Below are 13,805 nucleotides of genomic sequence, written 5' to 3'. Positions count from 1 at the left end.
TGCTCCTTAGAAACCCTCTACAGAGTGCCTATTAGTCAGAACTGACTTGCGGCACTTAACAACAAAACAACTAAGTGCCGATGTACAGCCAGAATGCTCTTAGAAGCCAGGATGGCCAGAAATCGTCTCTCATACTTTGGACATATTATCAGGAAGGACCAGTTCCTAGAGAAGGACATCGTGCTTGGTCAAGTGGAGGGTCCGTGAAAAAAGAGGAAGACCCCAATGAGATAGATTGGCACAGTGACAGCAGCAATGGGTTCAAGCATAGCAACGGTTGTGAGATTGGCACAACCGAACAAACTGGGCAGTGTTCTGTTGTGCATAAAGTCACTATGAGTCGATAACGACCGACGGCACGTAACAACAACAACAGTCAGTTATTCCACCTGTATGCTGAGCAAATCATTTCATAAACTCGATTATATGAAGAAGACTATGACATCAGGATTGGACGAAGGTTAACAATCTGGGATATGCAGATGGTACAACCTTGCTTGCTGTGAGAAAAGAGAATTTAAAATACTGATGAAGATCAAAGGTGCCTTTGGTATGGATTGCACCTCAATGTAAAGAAAACAAAAATCCTCATCCAATGGGGCAATAAATAACATCCATATAAATGGAGAAAAAATTTGAGTTGTTAAAGACTTCAACACTTACGAAAGCAGCAGTCAAGAAATCGAAGGACATATTGCATTAGGCCAATCGGCTTGCACAAGACCTCTTTGAAGTGTTGAAGAACAAAGACATCAGTTTGAGGACTAATGTCATGGTATTTTTAATAACCTCATATCTATGTGAAAGTTGGACAGTGAATAAGAAAGACCGTAGAATTGATGCATGTGAGTTATGGTGTTGGAGGAGACTATTGAAAGTACCATGGGCTGCCACAAAAACAGAGATCCATTTTGGAAGAAGTGCAGCCAGAGTGCTCCTTGGAGGCCAAGATGGCCAAACTTCATCTCTCATACTTCAGACATATGGTCAGGAGGGACCAGTCTCTGGAGAAATCTATCGTGTTTGGTAAGGTGGAGCGTGGGAGAAGAGGAAGACCCCCAGCGAGATGGATTGGCACAGTGACAGCAGCAATGGGCTGTAGCAACAATTATGAGTTTGGCCCAGGATCAGACAGTATTTCGTTCTGCTGTGACTAAGGTTGTCATGGGTCTGTGGCACCCAACAACAGCAATGTTGACCAGGCAAAGAGATTTGTCTATGGGCATGGTAGAGGAGAGGCTGTCCTGCCTTTAAAGACTGTGCCCTGAGCATTTCTGACCCTAAATTGACACCTGGGAACTTCCCTAACCCTAACAATGAGTATGGTGTTAGAGTTCTGTGCAGCTATTGCGATGGATTATTGAACCCAACTGAATAAAGAGTGCTGTGGGGGGAATGGTTTGGGGCCACTTTTCTTTTCTTTTCTTTCCTTTCCTGATTCCTTTTATATTTCTTTGCCACTTTGGGTGCACTGACTGGCTTTGACCATTGGCCGAGAAGCCGGGACCCTGAGGGCTCAGGGCTACAGGAGCCAACCACCAAGTTTCGGCCTCCTCCCGCCGCCTAGAGAGTCCGCGTCGGGCCAGGGGCCGGAAGTTACGGAGCGACTTCCCAGGTTCAATCCGCTCAGCTGCCAAGATGCTCTGGCGCTGGGGCGCCGCGGCCTTACCCGGAGCTGCCCTCAAAGGAAGTGAGTTTGCGCGTCTGAAGCCTCTACGCTTCCGTCTGAACGTCCCGCGCAGTGGGCCCCGACTGGGCGTCGTCGGTGCTGGGGCCGCGCGGGGGGTTGTGGGAGCCACTGGGGCGGGGCAGGCGCTTCTGCCTGGGCATGGGTCGTAGCCTCGGAGGGCGGCTTCTCGGGGTCGGGGTCCCCTACGAGGGCTGGACGGCGGAAGGCCGAGGACGATGGCGCGCCCCCGTCAAGGCCCTACCCCGGAGAGAATGAAGCAGGAGCTCGGGCAGCGCTCAGGGCCGATGTGCCTCTGAATGGCGCTGGCCGGGGCAAGGGGCAGTGGGTGGAAGAACGCCTCCTGCAGCTGGTAGCCAACGCCAGAACGGCACGGAGCCGGCCGAGGAACTGTCCGGTGGCCTGCCCGAGAGGCCTCGACGGTGGTGGACTCCTCTCCAGGTGGAGAAAGGGAGCGTTGCGCGGTAGTTGCTGGTCCGTTCGTCTGTCTGCCCTTCACCCCGCTGAGCCCTGAGCCGGGAGCATCTGCTTCCAGGCTTGTTCGGGTCGCGGTTGTGGGACTGGGGTCCTGCTTTCTTGCTGGCTGTCAGCGGGGCCATCGAGAGCAGCAGCTGGACGTGACCTGTGCATCTCAGAACCAGCTATGGGCGTAGAGTCCTTCTCAGGCTTGGAATCTTTATGACTTTTTCGATACTGCGTCTCTCGTCACGTCTCTTCTGCTTTCAAGAAGTGCTGTGGTTTAGATGGGGCCCACAGCTTTCATTTCCTCTGCTGAGCCCCTTTTACTGTGTATCTAAAACCCAGGGTTGTAGGGATTAAGATGTGGACATGGGGGAGGGCACTCTGCCTCCCACAGACCTCTCTACGTCCTGGTGAGCAAGATCCCCCACATCATGACGATCCCATGCATCGTGAGCATAGCTTGCTACAACTTTTTAGCCAGAACGTCAAAAAACATATATTTGCTTGTGTTGGTCCGTAATATTCGAGAACATTAAACTAGAAAGTGGGAGGGAGAACTTAGTAATCAAAGAAGGGATAGCAGATTTTTCACCAGAAATCTTTGTGATTTTTGTGTATCAAGCCATGTGACTATGTCCCATTCAGTAACAGTGATGATAATTTGAAGTATTTTTAAATAAAGTTAATTGAGTAAATATTCTAATGATTGAGTCTCCCCTTGGGTGAAAGAGCTTGAGAAGGAATCCCCATAGAAACAGCATCTGCATGGTCAGGCTGTGCAGATCAGTCACTGATGATTCCCAGGTCCCAGAGTCTGTTCTCTTGTCGGCTCCGTCACTGTGGCTCATGTAGGAACCCTGCCCACACTTGAACTCATCTTGCCCCTACTTCCTCCCGGAATCCCAGGCTTGGCCAAATTCCCTTTTCTGGTCTGATCCCTCTTACTGCACGGGGACTCCGCTTCACATCCTCACCTGGTTCCACCACCTCTGTCTCCGCACCTTGACTTCCTGCAACCACTAGTGCTTACCATTTTCTGATCTCAGTTCAGCAGCCTCCATTCTGTGAGCAGCCTGGGTCCTCTGAGTGACACCAACCGTACTTCAGAGAAGCCACACCTCCACCCCATCCAGAACCCCTGACCACGCCCCTGATCTCCACCCTCAACTTTATCCCCATCCTCCATCCAAAATGAACTTACTGTCTTCACGAGGCAGGAAGGAACAGGAGATTTTGCTTCTGTTTGTTAGGGTCATCTCCGGAAAGGTCTTGGAAAACATGGAGAGCCTCTCAGTGGAGATGCTGCGTCATGACAGATTGTACCTGACAGAGAGGACAAGATGGTGGGAGCCAATGGCCAGACTGCCCTCCACTCATTGTCAGCACCTCTGACCTTTGGTGCCTCCATCTCACAGTGTGCAGGACTGTGGACCTGATCCAGAGCCCCTCGGGCTTTTCTCCTTTCTCCACCACACTGGCCTCCCCATGATACCGGGAATCTTGAAAATAGGCTGTGTGCCCTGAGCCCCGAGCCCCGCAGTCCCTGGCACACAGTGGGAACTGAAAACACTAGACAAGTGTATGGCCAAGAGGATACGTCTAGTTCTTGGGCTGGCAGGCAATGTCCACAGCAGGCTATAACCTATGACTTCTCTAGGACCCAGAGGTCCCACCAGCTCCTGCTGTTGCTCTCTGTCCTTGGCCCATCAGGCCTAGCTATTGTCCCCTGGGTCCCTCCCAGGATGGCTTCTCACCTCGTGCAGCCAGCACTGAGCACCTCCCTGAGCCAGGAGTCTAAGAAGGATGAGTTAGGCTCTTACTCCCCCAACACCTCCTGCTGTTGCTCTCTGTCCTTGGCCCATCAGGCCTAGCTATTGTCCCCTGGGTCCCTCCCAGGATGGCTCTTACTCCCCCAACACCTCCTGCTGGTGGTTAAGTCAGAAACCAAAGGCCAGGAGAGCTTGAGTCTTGGGGGACGCTTGTGGCAGGAACGAGTTTGGCCTGCTGAAGAGACAGACAGGAGGAGGGTGAGGGACAGATTCCAGGGCACAGGCTCTGAGGGGGCCACTCCTCACCCCAGGATTAGCCCACCCACCCAGCATTGCAGTGGTCTGTCCCCTCAGGTCCAGGGTCAGAACAGACAGAGTCGACCCTGAGACCTGGCAGCCCCAGGCCCTCCTCAAGTCTCAGGCTGCAGTGATGGGGGAAGATGGGGGATGGTCTGGGGAGATGGCCCTCTGCTCAATCACATGTGTCACCACTGGTCTCCAGGTACCAGCGATGCCAAGCCCTGGAGCTCACCTTGAGATGGAGATGGAGCCCGTGGTTCCAGGACCGTGCCCTGAGACCCAAGCCTGCACTCGTGCTGTGACCCACCCTAGGTCAGCACTCCTCAGTTCTCTCTGCTACAGGTGTGCTGACCCAGCAGATGACCCCCTTCATCACCAGCATTCAGGTACCTGGCATGGGTCCCCCACAGGCCCCTTGTTCTGATGAGACAATGTTCCCATTGTCTTTAAGGGTGGGTGCCTCATGGACCCAGGGGACTGATGCCGGATGCCAGAAAGACCTGGTATCTAGAGGGAGAGTCTGGTTTCTTCACCTACCCCAGGTCCTTCATTTTGCTCCATAAGCTGTCAAGCAGCCAGTCTCCTGCCCTCGGTACTCTATTTTCCCTGGTGGTCTCCAAACTACCCATCTCGTCCCAAAGACCCCTCCCTAACTCCCCACACCTCTCAACAGCCATCAGGACGGCTATACAGAGGTGGCATTCCTTACTAGCATCTGATAACGACTGTTTTACAAGGAGATACTCTTAGCTAAGTGTGACCTATTCCTATACTTTAGGACATCTGGACAGGGACCTCAGTGCAGATTCTGCTTGGTGGGGTGGAGGGGGGGAAGTATGCTGTGGAGTTGGTTCCGAGGCTATAAGTCTTTACGGGAGCAGAAAGCCTCATCTTTCTCTTGAGGAATGGCTGGTAGTTTCAAACTGCTGACCTTGAGGTTAGCAGCCTGACTCATAACCACTATGCTACCAGAGCTCCTTAGACTCTGCATAGGGTTAGGGAAAGTTAGGGTGAGGACAGAGATGGTGTTGAGCAGTCTTTTGAGTGCTAAATGGAGCAGAGAGCAGATTCTGAACTGGGTATGTGGAAAGAGAGAGAGACATAAGGTGGTCCTTGTGTGGCCATCAGAGATAGACCTGTTTGTCTACCTGAGCAAAGACAGGAACGATGTTAACCAGACAGCCAAGGGCCACTGCAGGGGGACTAGGTAGGTAAGGTCCAGAGAGCAAGGGGGTCAGAACCCTTGCTCCAGAAAGAACAGGATGGTGACTCCAGTTTAAAAAACCACAGCAGCAGATGGTGGGGGCTGGGTGTGAGTGGAGCCCCACCTGAGCAAGAGGTGTTTTGGGGGCATACATGGTAGACAACCTTGGTGAAGCACCAGGTGAGGTCACTGTTGCATCCTCAGTAACAGTAGACACATGAGAGCCACTTGTAACATTTGTATAAGTGAGGGTTTAGGGCCTGGATAATTAACTATGTCAGACAGGGTTTCACAAACCTGGAAGCTACTAATCATCATGGGCTTTAGTGAATATTTTGTCCGGAGAAAAACTGACAGACTTTGTTCCGGAAGTGCTTGGAGCCCTCACTGCTTTCCCCAGAGTTTGTTCCGGAAGGGCTAGGAGCCCTCACTGCTTTCCCCAGTTGGGTATCAGGGTCATGGAAGCAGCAAGTACAGTGTAAACAAGTATATTTTCTTTTAATCCTTTCCCTTAATCTTAGTCTTTAAACCCAAATTTTAATGACTTTTTAAATATTTTTCTAAAAAAGAAATAATTTCTAATTTTATATTCCCTTTCCAAGGAGAAGCTTATATGTTTCTTCCCCACAGTTCTTAGATACAGAGAAAAGCTGCGTCATATTTAACAAATCCCAAAAGTAAAATGATCGTCCACCATACCACTGTCCCAGTAAAGGTATTTCCATCCACATAGTGGCTCAGGCTGGACATGGTCCATCCTCGCTTCTCCCTGCCCCTTCCTCCCACTCTATCCCACCGCTTCCTCCTACCCACCCCTCCCCTGTGCCCAGCTATTCTGTGTATCTTGAGTTCTCCCACCTGTCTCTATTCTTTGTGTCCACACTAGTGACCTCATGTGCAAAACTAGGGCCAGCAAATGATCCTCAGGAACATTCGGCTGCTGGCCTGCTTTTTTAGCCTACAAGCTTCAAGTTTTTAAAGGACTGCAAAACAGAAAAGAGAGCCCTGCTGTGGTTAGTACTGGACTGCTTAACCACAAGGTTGGTGTTTTAAACCCACCAGCTGCTGCTCAGAAACCCTAGACAGGGTCACTTTAACAACAACAGCAAAAAGAAACCATGACGTAAACCATAAACTACAAGTCTCTGACCTTTTACAGAAAACTGCAGATTTATGTCTATGTAGTCATCACAGCCTTCAGTTTTCCCTCGCCCGTCCCTTTACCGTACACAGCCAGTGCAGGGCTATGAGAGTTCATGTGCAGTGAATGATGATGGGTGGGCTGGAGGTGCTACAGCCGGGGAAGGAGAAGCACCCACATCTGTCTCCAGTACCTGGGACAGAGACAGCCTGAGATGCCAACGTGCAGCATGTCTAGACCACAGATGTCATGGTGCTGAAGACAAGGCAGAAGGTGTGGTGACAGAGGGACTGGTAGACCCCTCAGGTTACTACGCAGAGAACAGAAGCATCTAGGCTGATGGCAGGGAAACAGAATGCCACTGTGCTGGCAACCCAAAGAGTCTCAACCAGAGAGTCAGCCTGAACCCAGAGGTGGGATGAAAGCGCTACTGGGCCCAAGGAGTGGGGAGGTTGGGTGGAGGGGACATCTATCTTGGTTCGCTACTGCTATTCTAAAAGAAATGCCACATGCAGTTGGTTTTGAAGAACAAAAATCGATTTCCTCATAATTATAGACCCTAAAAATTCAAGTCAGGCTCCCAACTCTGCCAGTCCTCCTTATTGGTAACCTTGGACATTCCTTGATTTTTTGGTGATTCTTACATGACATCTTCCCCTATGTGTCTTCCCTACTCTTGTTATAACTCAAAAGTGATTTGATTTAGAACCCACCCTACTCTGATAGGATCTAACAACATATCAGAGTTTAGAAATCCTACATATTTTAGCAGAGGCACACTTTAATTCATAATGGTATCCTTTTTCCATCTTCTCTGCATTACTGACACTGCTCAACAAGGAGGCATTTCAGATTTGGGATGTGGGGTCCGTGCTTCCCTGTTAGGGAGTACTCAGTGCTGGGTGGGAAATAGCAAGGAATCGCATGAGGGGAGGGACTGCCATTTATGTGGCTGGTCAGAGGCAGCCTCTTCAGTAAGGGGTATTTGAGCAGAAACATGGCAAAAGGGAAGGCGAGAATGCAAGGATCATTGTGAAGAACATTCCAGGAGAGGAAGAAGGTAGTAGAGACTTTGGTGGTGGTGGTGGTGTGCCGTGGAGTCAGTTTCGACTCATCACGACCCTGTATAGGGTTTCTGAGGCTACAGATCTTTATGGGAGCAGAAAGCCTCATCTTTCTCCAACGGAACTGTTGGTAGTTTCGAACTGCTGACCTTGAGGTTAGCAGCCTGACTTGTAACCACTACGCTACCAGAGCTCCTAGTAGAGATTTTAGAGTGGGGCATAGCCACTGTATTCAAGGAACATTAAGAATGGCGATGGCACGAGAAATTAGGAGGGGCCTATGCCATATGGTCACTGGAGGACTTGAATGTGCTCCCAGCAGTGACAGTAGTGTGACCTGATGTCTAGGGACAAGAGGGGACGTAAGGAGAGTTGGTGAGTTACTTAGCATCCAGGCAAGGGAAGATGGCGGTATGGTCTGGAGTGTCTTCGTTTGAACGAGACAGAGACTCTAGTTCTTTACTTGAGGGAGAGATCCAGGGCCACGAGGGTTTTATCATTCCTTCTGGTAGAGCGGAGAGAGACAAAGTCACTTTCTGACTTGATGAGGCACCATACATATACTTCTGTCTTCAGAAAGACAAACATGGCAGTATACAGATTGTTACTGGGTATGTTTGACTGGTAAAAAAGCCCATTTTATAGGACATAGCCACAGTCTTTGAAGGCTCCCTGGAGGTTCATACAAGTGCCCACTGCATTAGGATTGGATACTCCCAGGCAACTCTCAAGCCATGTCAGCTGATTGGCTTTACTCCTCTGCACCTGCCATGCTGGTAACTGTGTGACTGGGACGGGAACTCCATCAGTTGGCACTGAGAGATTAAAAGCAGCCTCAGAGGGTTACAGCCAAATAAGAAAACAAAACAGCAAAAATCAGGGCAGAGTGTGTGACGGTGTAAGAAGCACATGTGTTTCCTTGTAGGATGGGAGAGATGGTCAGAGGGACATGTGAATTTGACACATCCCAAGGTAGAGCCAATAAGACTTGCTGATGCTCCAGCTGTGAGTGGAGATGAAGCGAGGCTGGGGGTTCTCGATATTCTGGCCTCATCCAAAAGGGAAATTGCAGGTGCGTGTCCTGAAGTGGGGGATCCTGAGAGAGGTCTAAGTCTACCAAGAGTTCGCCTTGTCCTCTGCTGCCCTGCAACCTCACCTGACAGCTTTACAGTCTTGCTTTATCACCTCACAAGATCCAGGGAATTCCCCATCACCATGTGCATCCCTGGGCCTCTTGCCTCCTTCACAGAAGACAAGAGGCTAAAACAGCAAACTCATCTCTTATTGTCTTCCGGCCATAGCAGTTCCTCCCATGTGACTTTATGCTTACTCTTTCAGATTGTGACACTAGAACCGAGGACACGAAGTTCCTTCATACTGAAGACATTTCTAAGGGCTTAGAATCAAAAACAGAAGTAGCAGAAAACCCTGTCCGTGATGCTTCCCAGGTACCTGAGCTTAGAGAACTCTGTGATGCCGTCCTGGAAGGAGATTGGAGCATCCCTGAAGGTGAGAGACAGGAGGGGAACTTGACACCTGTGGCAGTGATCCTTAAGAAGACGCTGTCAGAAGAGGAAGATCTGGACTGTAATGATTTGGGGAGGCACTTGAGTCTGAGCCCAGACCTGATAGGATGTCAGGGAATTCCTGCAGAAGACAGGCCATGTTCATATGGCTCATGTGACCAGACCTTCCGCCGTAACATGGACCTTACTGATTGTCAGGAGGGTCACACAGCCAACAGCCCACTTATATGTAGTGAGTGTGGGAAAACCTTCCAAGGGAGTCCTGGTCTTATCCAACATCCGGTAATCCACGATGGAGAGAAGTCCTTGGTTTGCAGTGCATGTGCAGAAGCCTTCCGCCAGAACACAGTTCTTAAAAACCACCAGAGAGCTCAGATGAGTGAGAAACCTTACCAGTGCAGTGAGTGTGGGAAAACCTTCAGTGTACACTCCAATCTGATCAGACATCAGGTCAACCACAGTAGAGAGAAGTCTTATGTATGTCATGAATGTGGGAAAGCCTTTAGCCAGAACTCAAGCCTCAAAAAACATCAAAAGTCTCACCTGAGTGAGAAAGCTTATGCATGCAGCGAATGTGGTAAGGCTTTCAGGCGGAGCTCAAACCTCATCCAACATCAAAGAATTCATTCTGGAGAGAAACCTTACGTGTGCAGTGAATGCGGGAAGGCCTTCAGACGGAGCTCAAACCTCATGAAACACCACAGGATTCACACAGGTGAGAAGCCCTTTGAGTGTAATGAGTGTGGGAAAGCATTTAGCCAGAGCGCCCATCTGAGGAAACATCAAAGAGTTCACACTGGAGAGAAACCCTATGAGTGTAATGAGTGTGGGAAACCGTTCAGTCGGGTGTCAAACCTCATCAAGCATCACAGGGTTCACACTGGAGAGAAACCTTATAAGTGCAGTGACTGTGGGAAAGCATTTAGTCAGAGTTCAAGCCTCATTCAGCATCGGAGAATTCACACTGGCGAAAAGCCTCATGTGTGTACGGTGTGTGGAAAAGCCTTTAGTTACAGCTCAGTCCTCAGAAAGCACCAGATCATCCACACGGGAGAGAAGCCATATGAATGTGGTGTCTGTGGAAAAGCCTTTAGTTACAGCTCAGCCCTCATTCAGCATCAGGGTGTGCACACAGGTGACAAACCCTATGAGTGCCACGAGTGTGGGAAGACCTTCGGCCGCAGCTCAAACCTTATTCTTCACCAACGAGTTCACACTGGAGAGAAACCCTACGAATGTACTCAGTGTGGAAAAACCTTCAGCCAGAGCTCAACCCTTATTCAGCATCAGAGAATTCATAATGGATTAAAGCCCCATGAATGTAATCAGTGTGGTAAAGCCTTCAACCGAAGCTCAAACCTCATTCACCACCAAAAAGTTCACACTGGAGAGAAACCCTACACGTGTGTGGAATGTGGTAAGGGCTTCAGCCAGAGCTCTCACCTTATCCAGCATCAGATTATCCACACTGGTGAGAGACCCTATAAATGCAGCGAGTGTGGGAAATCCTTCAGTCAGCGCTCGGTCCTCATCCAGCACCTGCGAATTCACACTGGCGTGAAGCCCTACAGCTGCACCACCTGTGGGAAAGCCTTCAACCAGCGGTCAAAACTGATCAAGCACCAGCTGATTCACACAAGGGAATGAAGTTGCAATGTGGCTTCATCTGCAGCTCCTCTAGCCATTGGCTTGGCCTCTCACTTTCTGAACTTGAAGCCCAGAGTCCCTCCTCACCACCCCTCCACCCCAGTGTCCAGACCCTCCTTGGAACTGTCCTTTTTCAGTCCCACTTTTCTACTACTCTGCACCTTGTGTGTGGCCTCTGCTTTTTTTTCTCCTTAAACAATTCGTGAGCAGCTTGCTGCCATTTCTTGGGTTCAGGGAAGATTGTGAAAGTTGAGTGTTCATGAATAGAGTTTACTATTGTAATCAAGCCTTACCAACAATTTAAATGACGTTTGATTAGAGACAACCATAGTAGCCTTCTTGTTTGGTAATTAGTCTTGAGTAGTAAGTCCTTTGTCGATGGCTATAATTGACACCTGGTGACATGAAGTCAAGTTCAGAGTTTTCAGTTCCTGATTGCCTGTCACCATGTCCTGAAGATGGTGCATACTCATAACCACCAAGCTCCTCAGACTTTCCTGTCTACCATGTCAAGAATGTGGGCCCGAAACTCCCTCACTACCTCCTCTCATTTATCCTGTGTCCAGTCCAAGTCTGTGCTTTCTCATCCTCCTCAGTTGGCTATCACTCCCAACCTCCAGTTGATACCTCTTTGTTCTGCCAGTGCCCCACAAAGGCTATCACTCTCCCCACAAGGTTTCAGACTTGGTTTTCTCCCAGATCTGTCCATCAGCATTTGTGGACTGGCATGTCCTTTTGGTGCTCCCATCATTTTCTTTAGCACTTGTTTTACTTTCTGACACAAGATACCGAATACTCAATTTGTACTTTCTCTGTTCCAACCCTTTAATTAGCCACTTTCCCAAGGAGTCTTGGCCCCTTTTAGTGGAGAATAGTTTTGGGAAACCAGAAACTGGGTGCTAGCTAGTTGTATTCATTGTTACTGCCATTATCATTTATTCTGTTGTTGTTAGAGTTGTTAAGTGCTGTCGAGTCAGTTCCGACCCATAGCAATGCTGTATAGAGTTTCCAAGGAGCAGCTGGTGAGCTTGAACCACCAACCCTGCAGTTCAAATGACTTTGCAGTCCAGTGCATTAGTCCCCAGCATCTCACCAGGACTCCATCATTTATTCTAGACCCAAGGTAATAATGTGTATGTGTAGGTATGGGTGGTGCATATGTAACAGTGCTTGGCTGCTAACTTAAAGGTGGGTGGTTTGAGACTACCAGAAACATCTTAGAAGAAAGTCCTGGTAATCCTACTTTCAGACAATCAGCCACTGAAAGCATCTGGCATACAGTTCTACTCTGATATACTTGGGATTGCCTTAAGCTAGAATTGACAGCCACTATTTGTTCAATGTAGACACACTACCTTGTGTCAACTTCCACACCTATCAATATGGTTTAAGAACATAAGTTTTTACTGATTCCACCAATTCCAATCTACCATGACAGGGCTCATTCTATCCTTCTCCACACTCCATATTTGTAACTTCCTCTTTTGACAGAAATTTTATTCCTAATAATATGAGGGTCACAAGTATTGCTACTAGTGTTCTAATTCGTACATGTACAGATTTATTCTAAACTAAACATGTTTAAACATGTCTCTGCAAATCAGTGGATGTCTGCTGACTATACACTTGTCATAGTCCTGTTAGAGTACCCTCCAAAAAATGATCCAATCCAAACAGTGGCTCTTGAGGATTCTAGCGTAGTGGTTACGAATAGGGCTGCGAACCTTAAGGTCAGCGGTTCGAAACTACCAGCCGCTCTGCGGGAGAAAGATGAGGCTTTCTACTCCCGTAAAGATTTACACCCTCGGAAACCCTGTACAGGGTCGCTATGGGTCGGAACCGACTCGATGGCACTTAACAACAACAACAACTGAACCAGCTCAAGACAGGTCAGCTCAGATGCCAAGGAGGTTTTGTTTGCCATCACAGTGATGCACTTGCTTATTCGTCAAGGTCAGCCAGGGCTTTCCTGTGAGCATTTTCTTGGGAAGCTCTGTAACCCACAGCCTGATCTTCTCCCTTCAGACGTCTTTTTGTTCCTAAAGCTCAAAAAGCATTGATAAGAAACACAATTTACATCCCTCAAGGATGTCCAAACTGCTGTTTGGATGTGCTGTAAATTGAGCACAGATTCTTAAGGGTTAGGGAAACTGCAGGTGTGTGTCCTGAAGTGGGGAATCCTGAGAGATCAAGGAACACCACCCTCAGAGTGTATAGGCCGAGAAGGATATGTTAAGTGATTGAGAAACAATCGCTCACATTTTGGTATTGTTTAATAAAAGTTTCTATGATTTTATAGCAAGACTTATTTTTTCAATTTTTTATTGTGAATCAAGTGGTAGTTTACATGGAGAACATTAGCTTTACATGCATCCTATCGTATTTCGTTTCATTGCAATGATTACAATCCCCTCCATGCATCATCAGACAACCAAAGGGTACACCCCACAGGCCTACCCTCCAGCCGTCAGCACACAGACCCTCTTCCTCCCTGAGTCCAGAGTCCCCAGCAGCTCCATCTCTCTACGTCATCGGCTCTGCCTCCATCTCTAGTGTCATGGCTTCTCTGGATAGGGTCCCACACTCGGCTCTGCTCCCTTGATGGTCCCAGGGTCCTCTGCTCCTGGACTACAAGATCAACCACTCCCCTCCTTTTGTTACACAACGTCTACCTTTACATTTCCAACCCTCACAGTCAGTCCTGATAGCAATTATTCACTATTGAACCACAAGAGTCTTATCCCAGCTCAGAATCTGGAGAAATTAGCTCCAAGTCAGCCGGCTTAATGAAATCTGGAACTCTGCTTCACCTCTCTGAGAAGCCTCGGTTTCTTTGACCATGAATCTAAAACTGCTGTAACATTGGTTCCCTGACTGGGAAACAGACCGCGCTGGCCCCTTGAGCCACCGAGTTGGAGTCGGGGAGTGGCTGATGGCGAGCTCCCCTCAGTGGATAAGAAGGCGCGGCCACCACCACATCTGATGGTCCCTCATCCTCTGAGTGG

At 48.9% G+C, this 13,805-nt stretch overlaps 1 protein-coding gene across 1 annotated transcript; it reads left to right on the top strand.

The window, feature by feature from the left end:
• Positions 1-5,574: 5,574 nt before the first annotated feature.
• On the top strand, positions 5,575-10,800 carry ZNF16 (zinc finger protein 16). The gene is made up of 2 exons (XM_006830891.1): positions 5,575-5,602; positions 8,966-10,800. Exons 1-2 carry the CDS (start codon positions 5,575-5,577, stop codon positions 10,798-10,800), a joined length of 1,863 nt encoding a protein of 620 aa, XP_006830954.1.
• The last annotated feature ends 3,005 nt before the right edge of the window (positions 10,801-13,805 follow it).

The sequence above is a fragment of the Chrysochloris asiatica genome, unplaced genomic scaffold (genome assembly GCF_000296735.1).
Source record: "Chrysochloris asiatica unplaced genomic scaffold, ChrAsi1.0 scaffold00001, whole genome shotgun sequence".
NCBI lineage: Eukaryota > Metazoa > Chordata > Mammalia > Afrosoricida > Chrysochloridae > Chrysochloris > Chrysochloris asiatica.
Note: the sequence above shows the minus strand (reverse complement) of the source record. Positions and strands in the feature narration are given on the sequence as shown.

Excerpts from the sequence above, each read along its gene's own strand:
- ZNF16 (XM_006830891.1), top strand. The coding sequence starts at position 5,575 with ATGGTAGACAACCTTGGTGAAGCACCAG. Across the intron at positions 5,603-8,965 it reads CAACCTTGGTGAAGCACCAG|ATTGTGACACTAGAACCGAG; the intron begins GTGAGGTCACTG and ends TTACTCTTTCAG.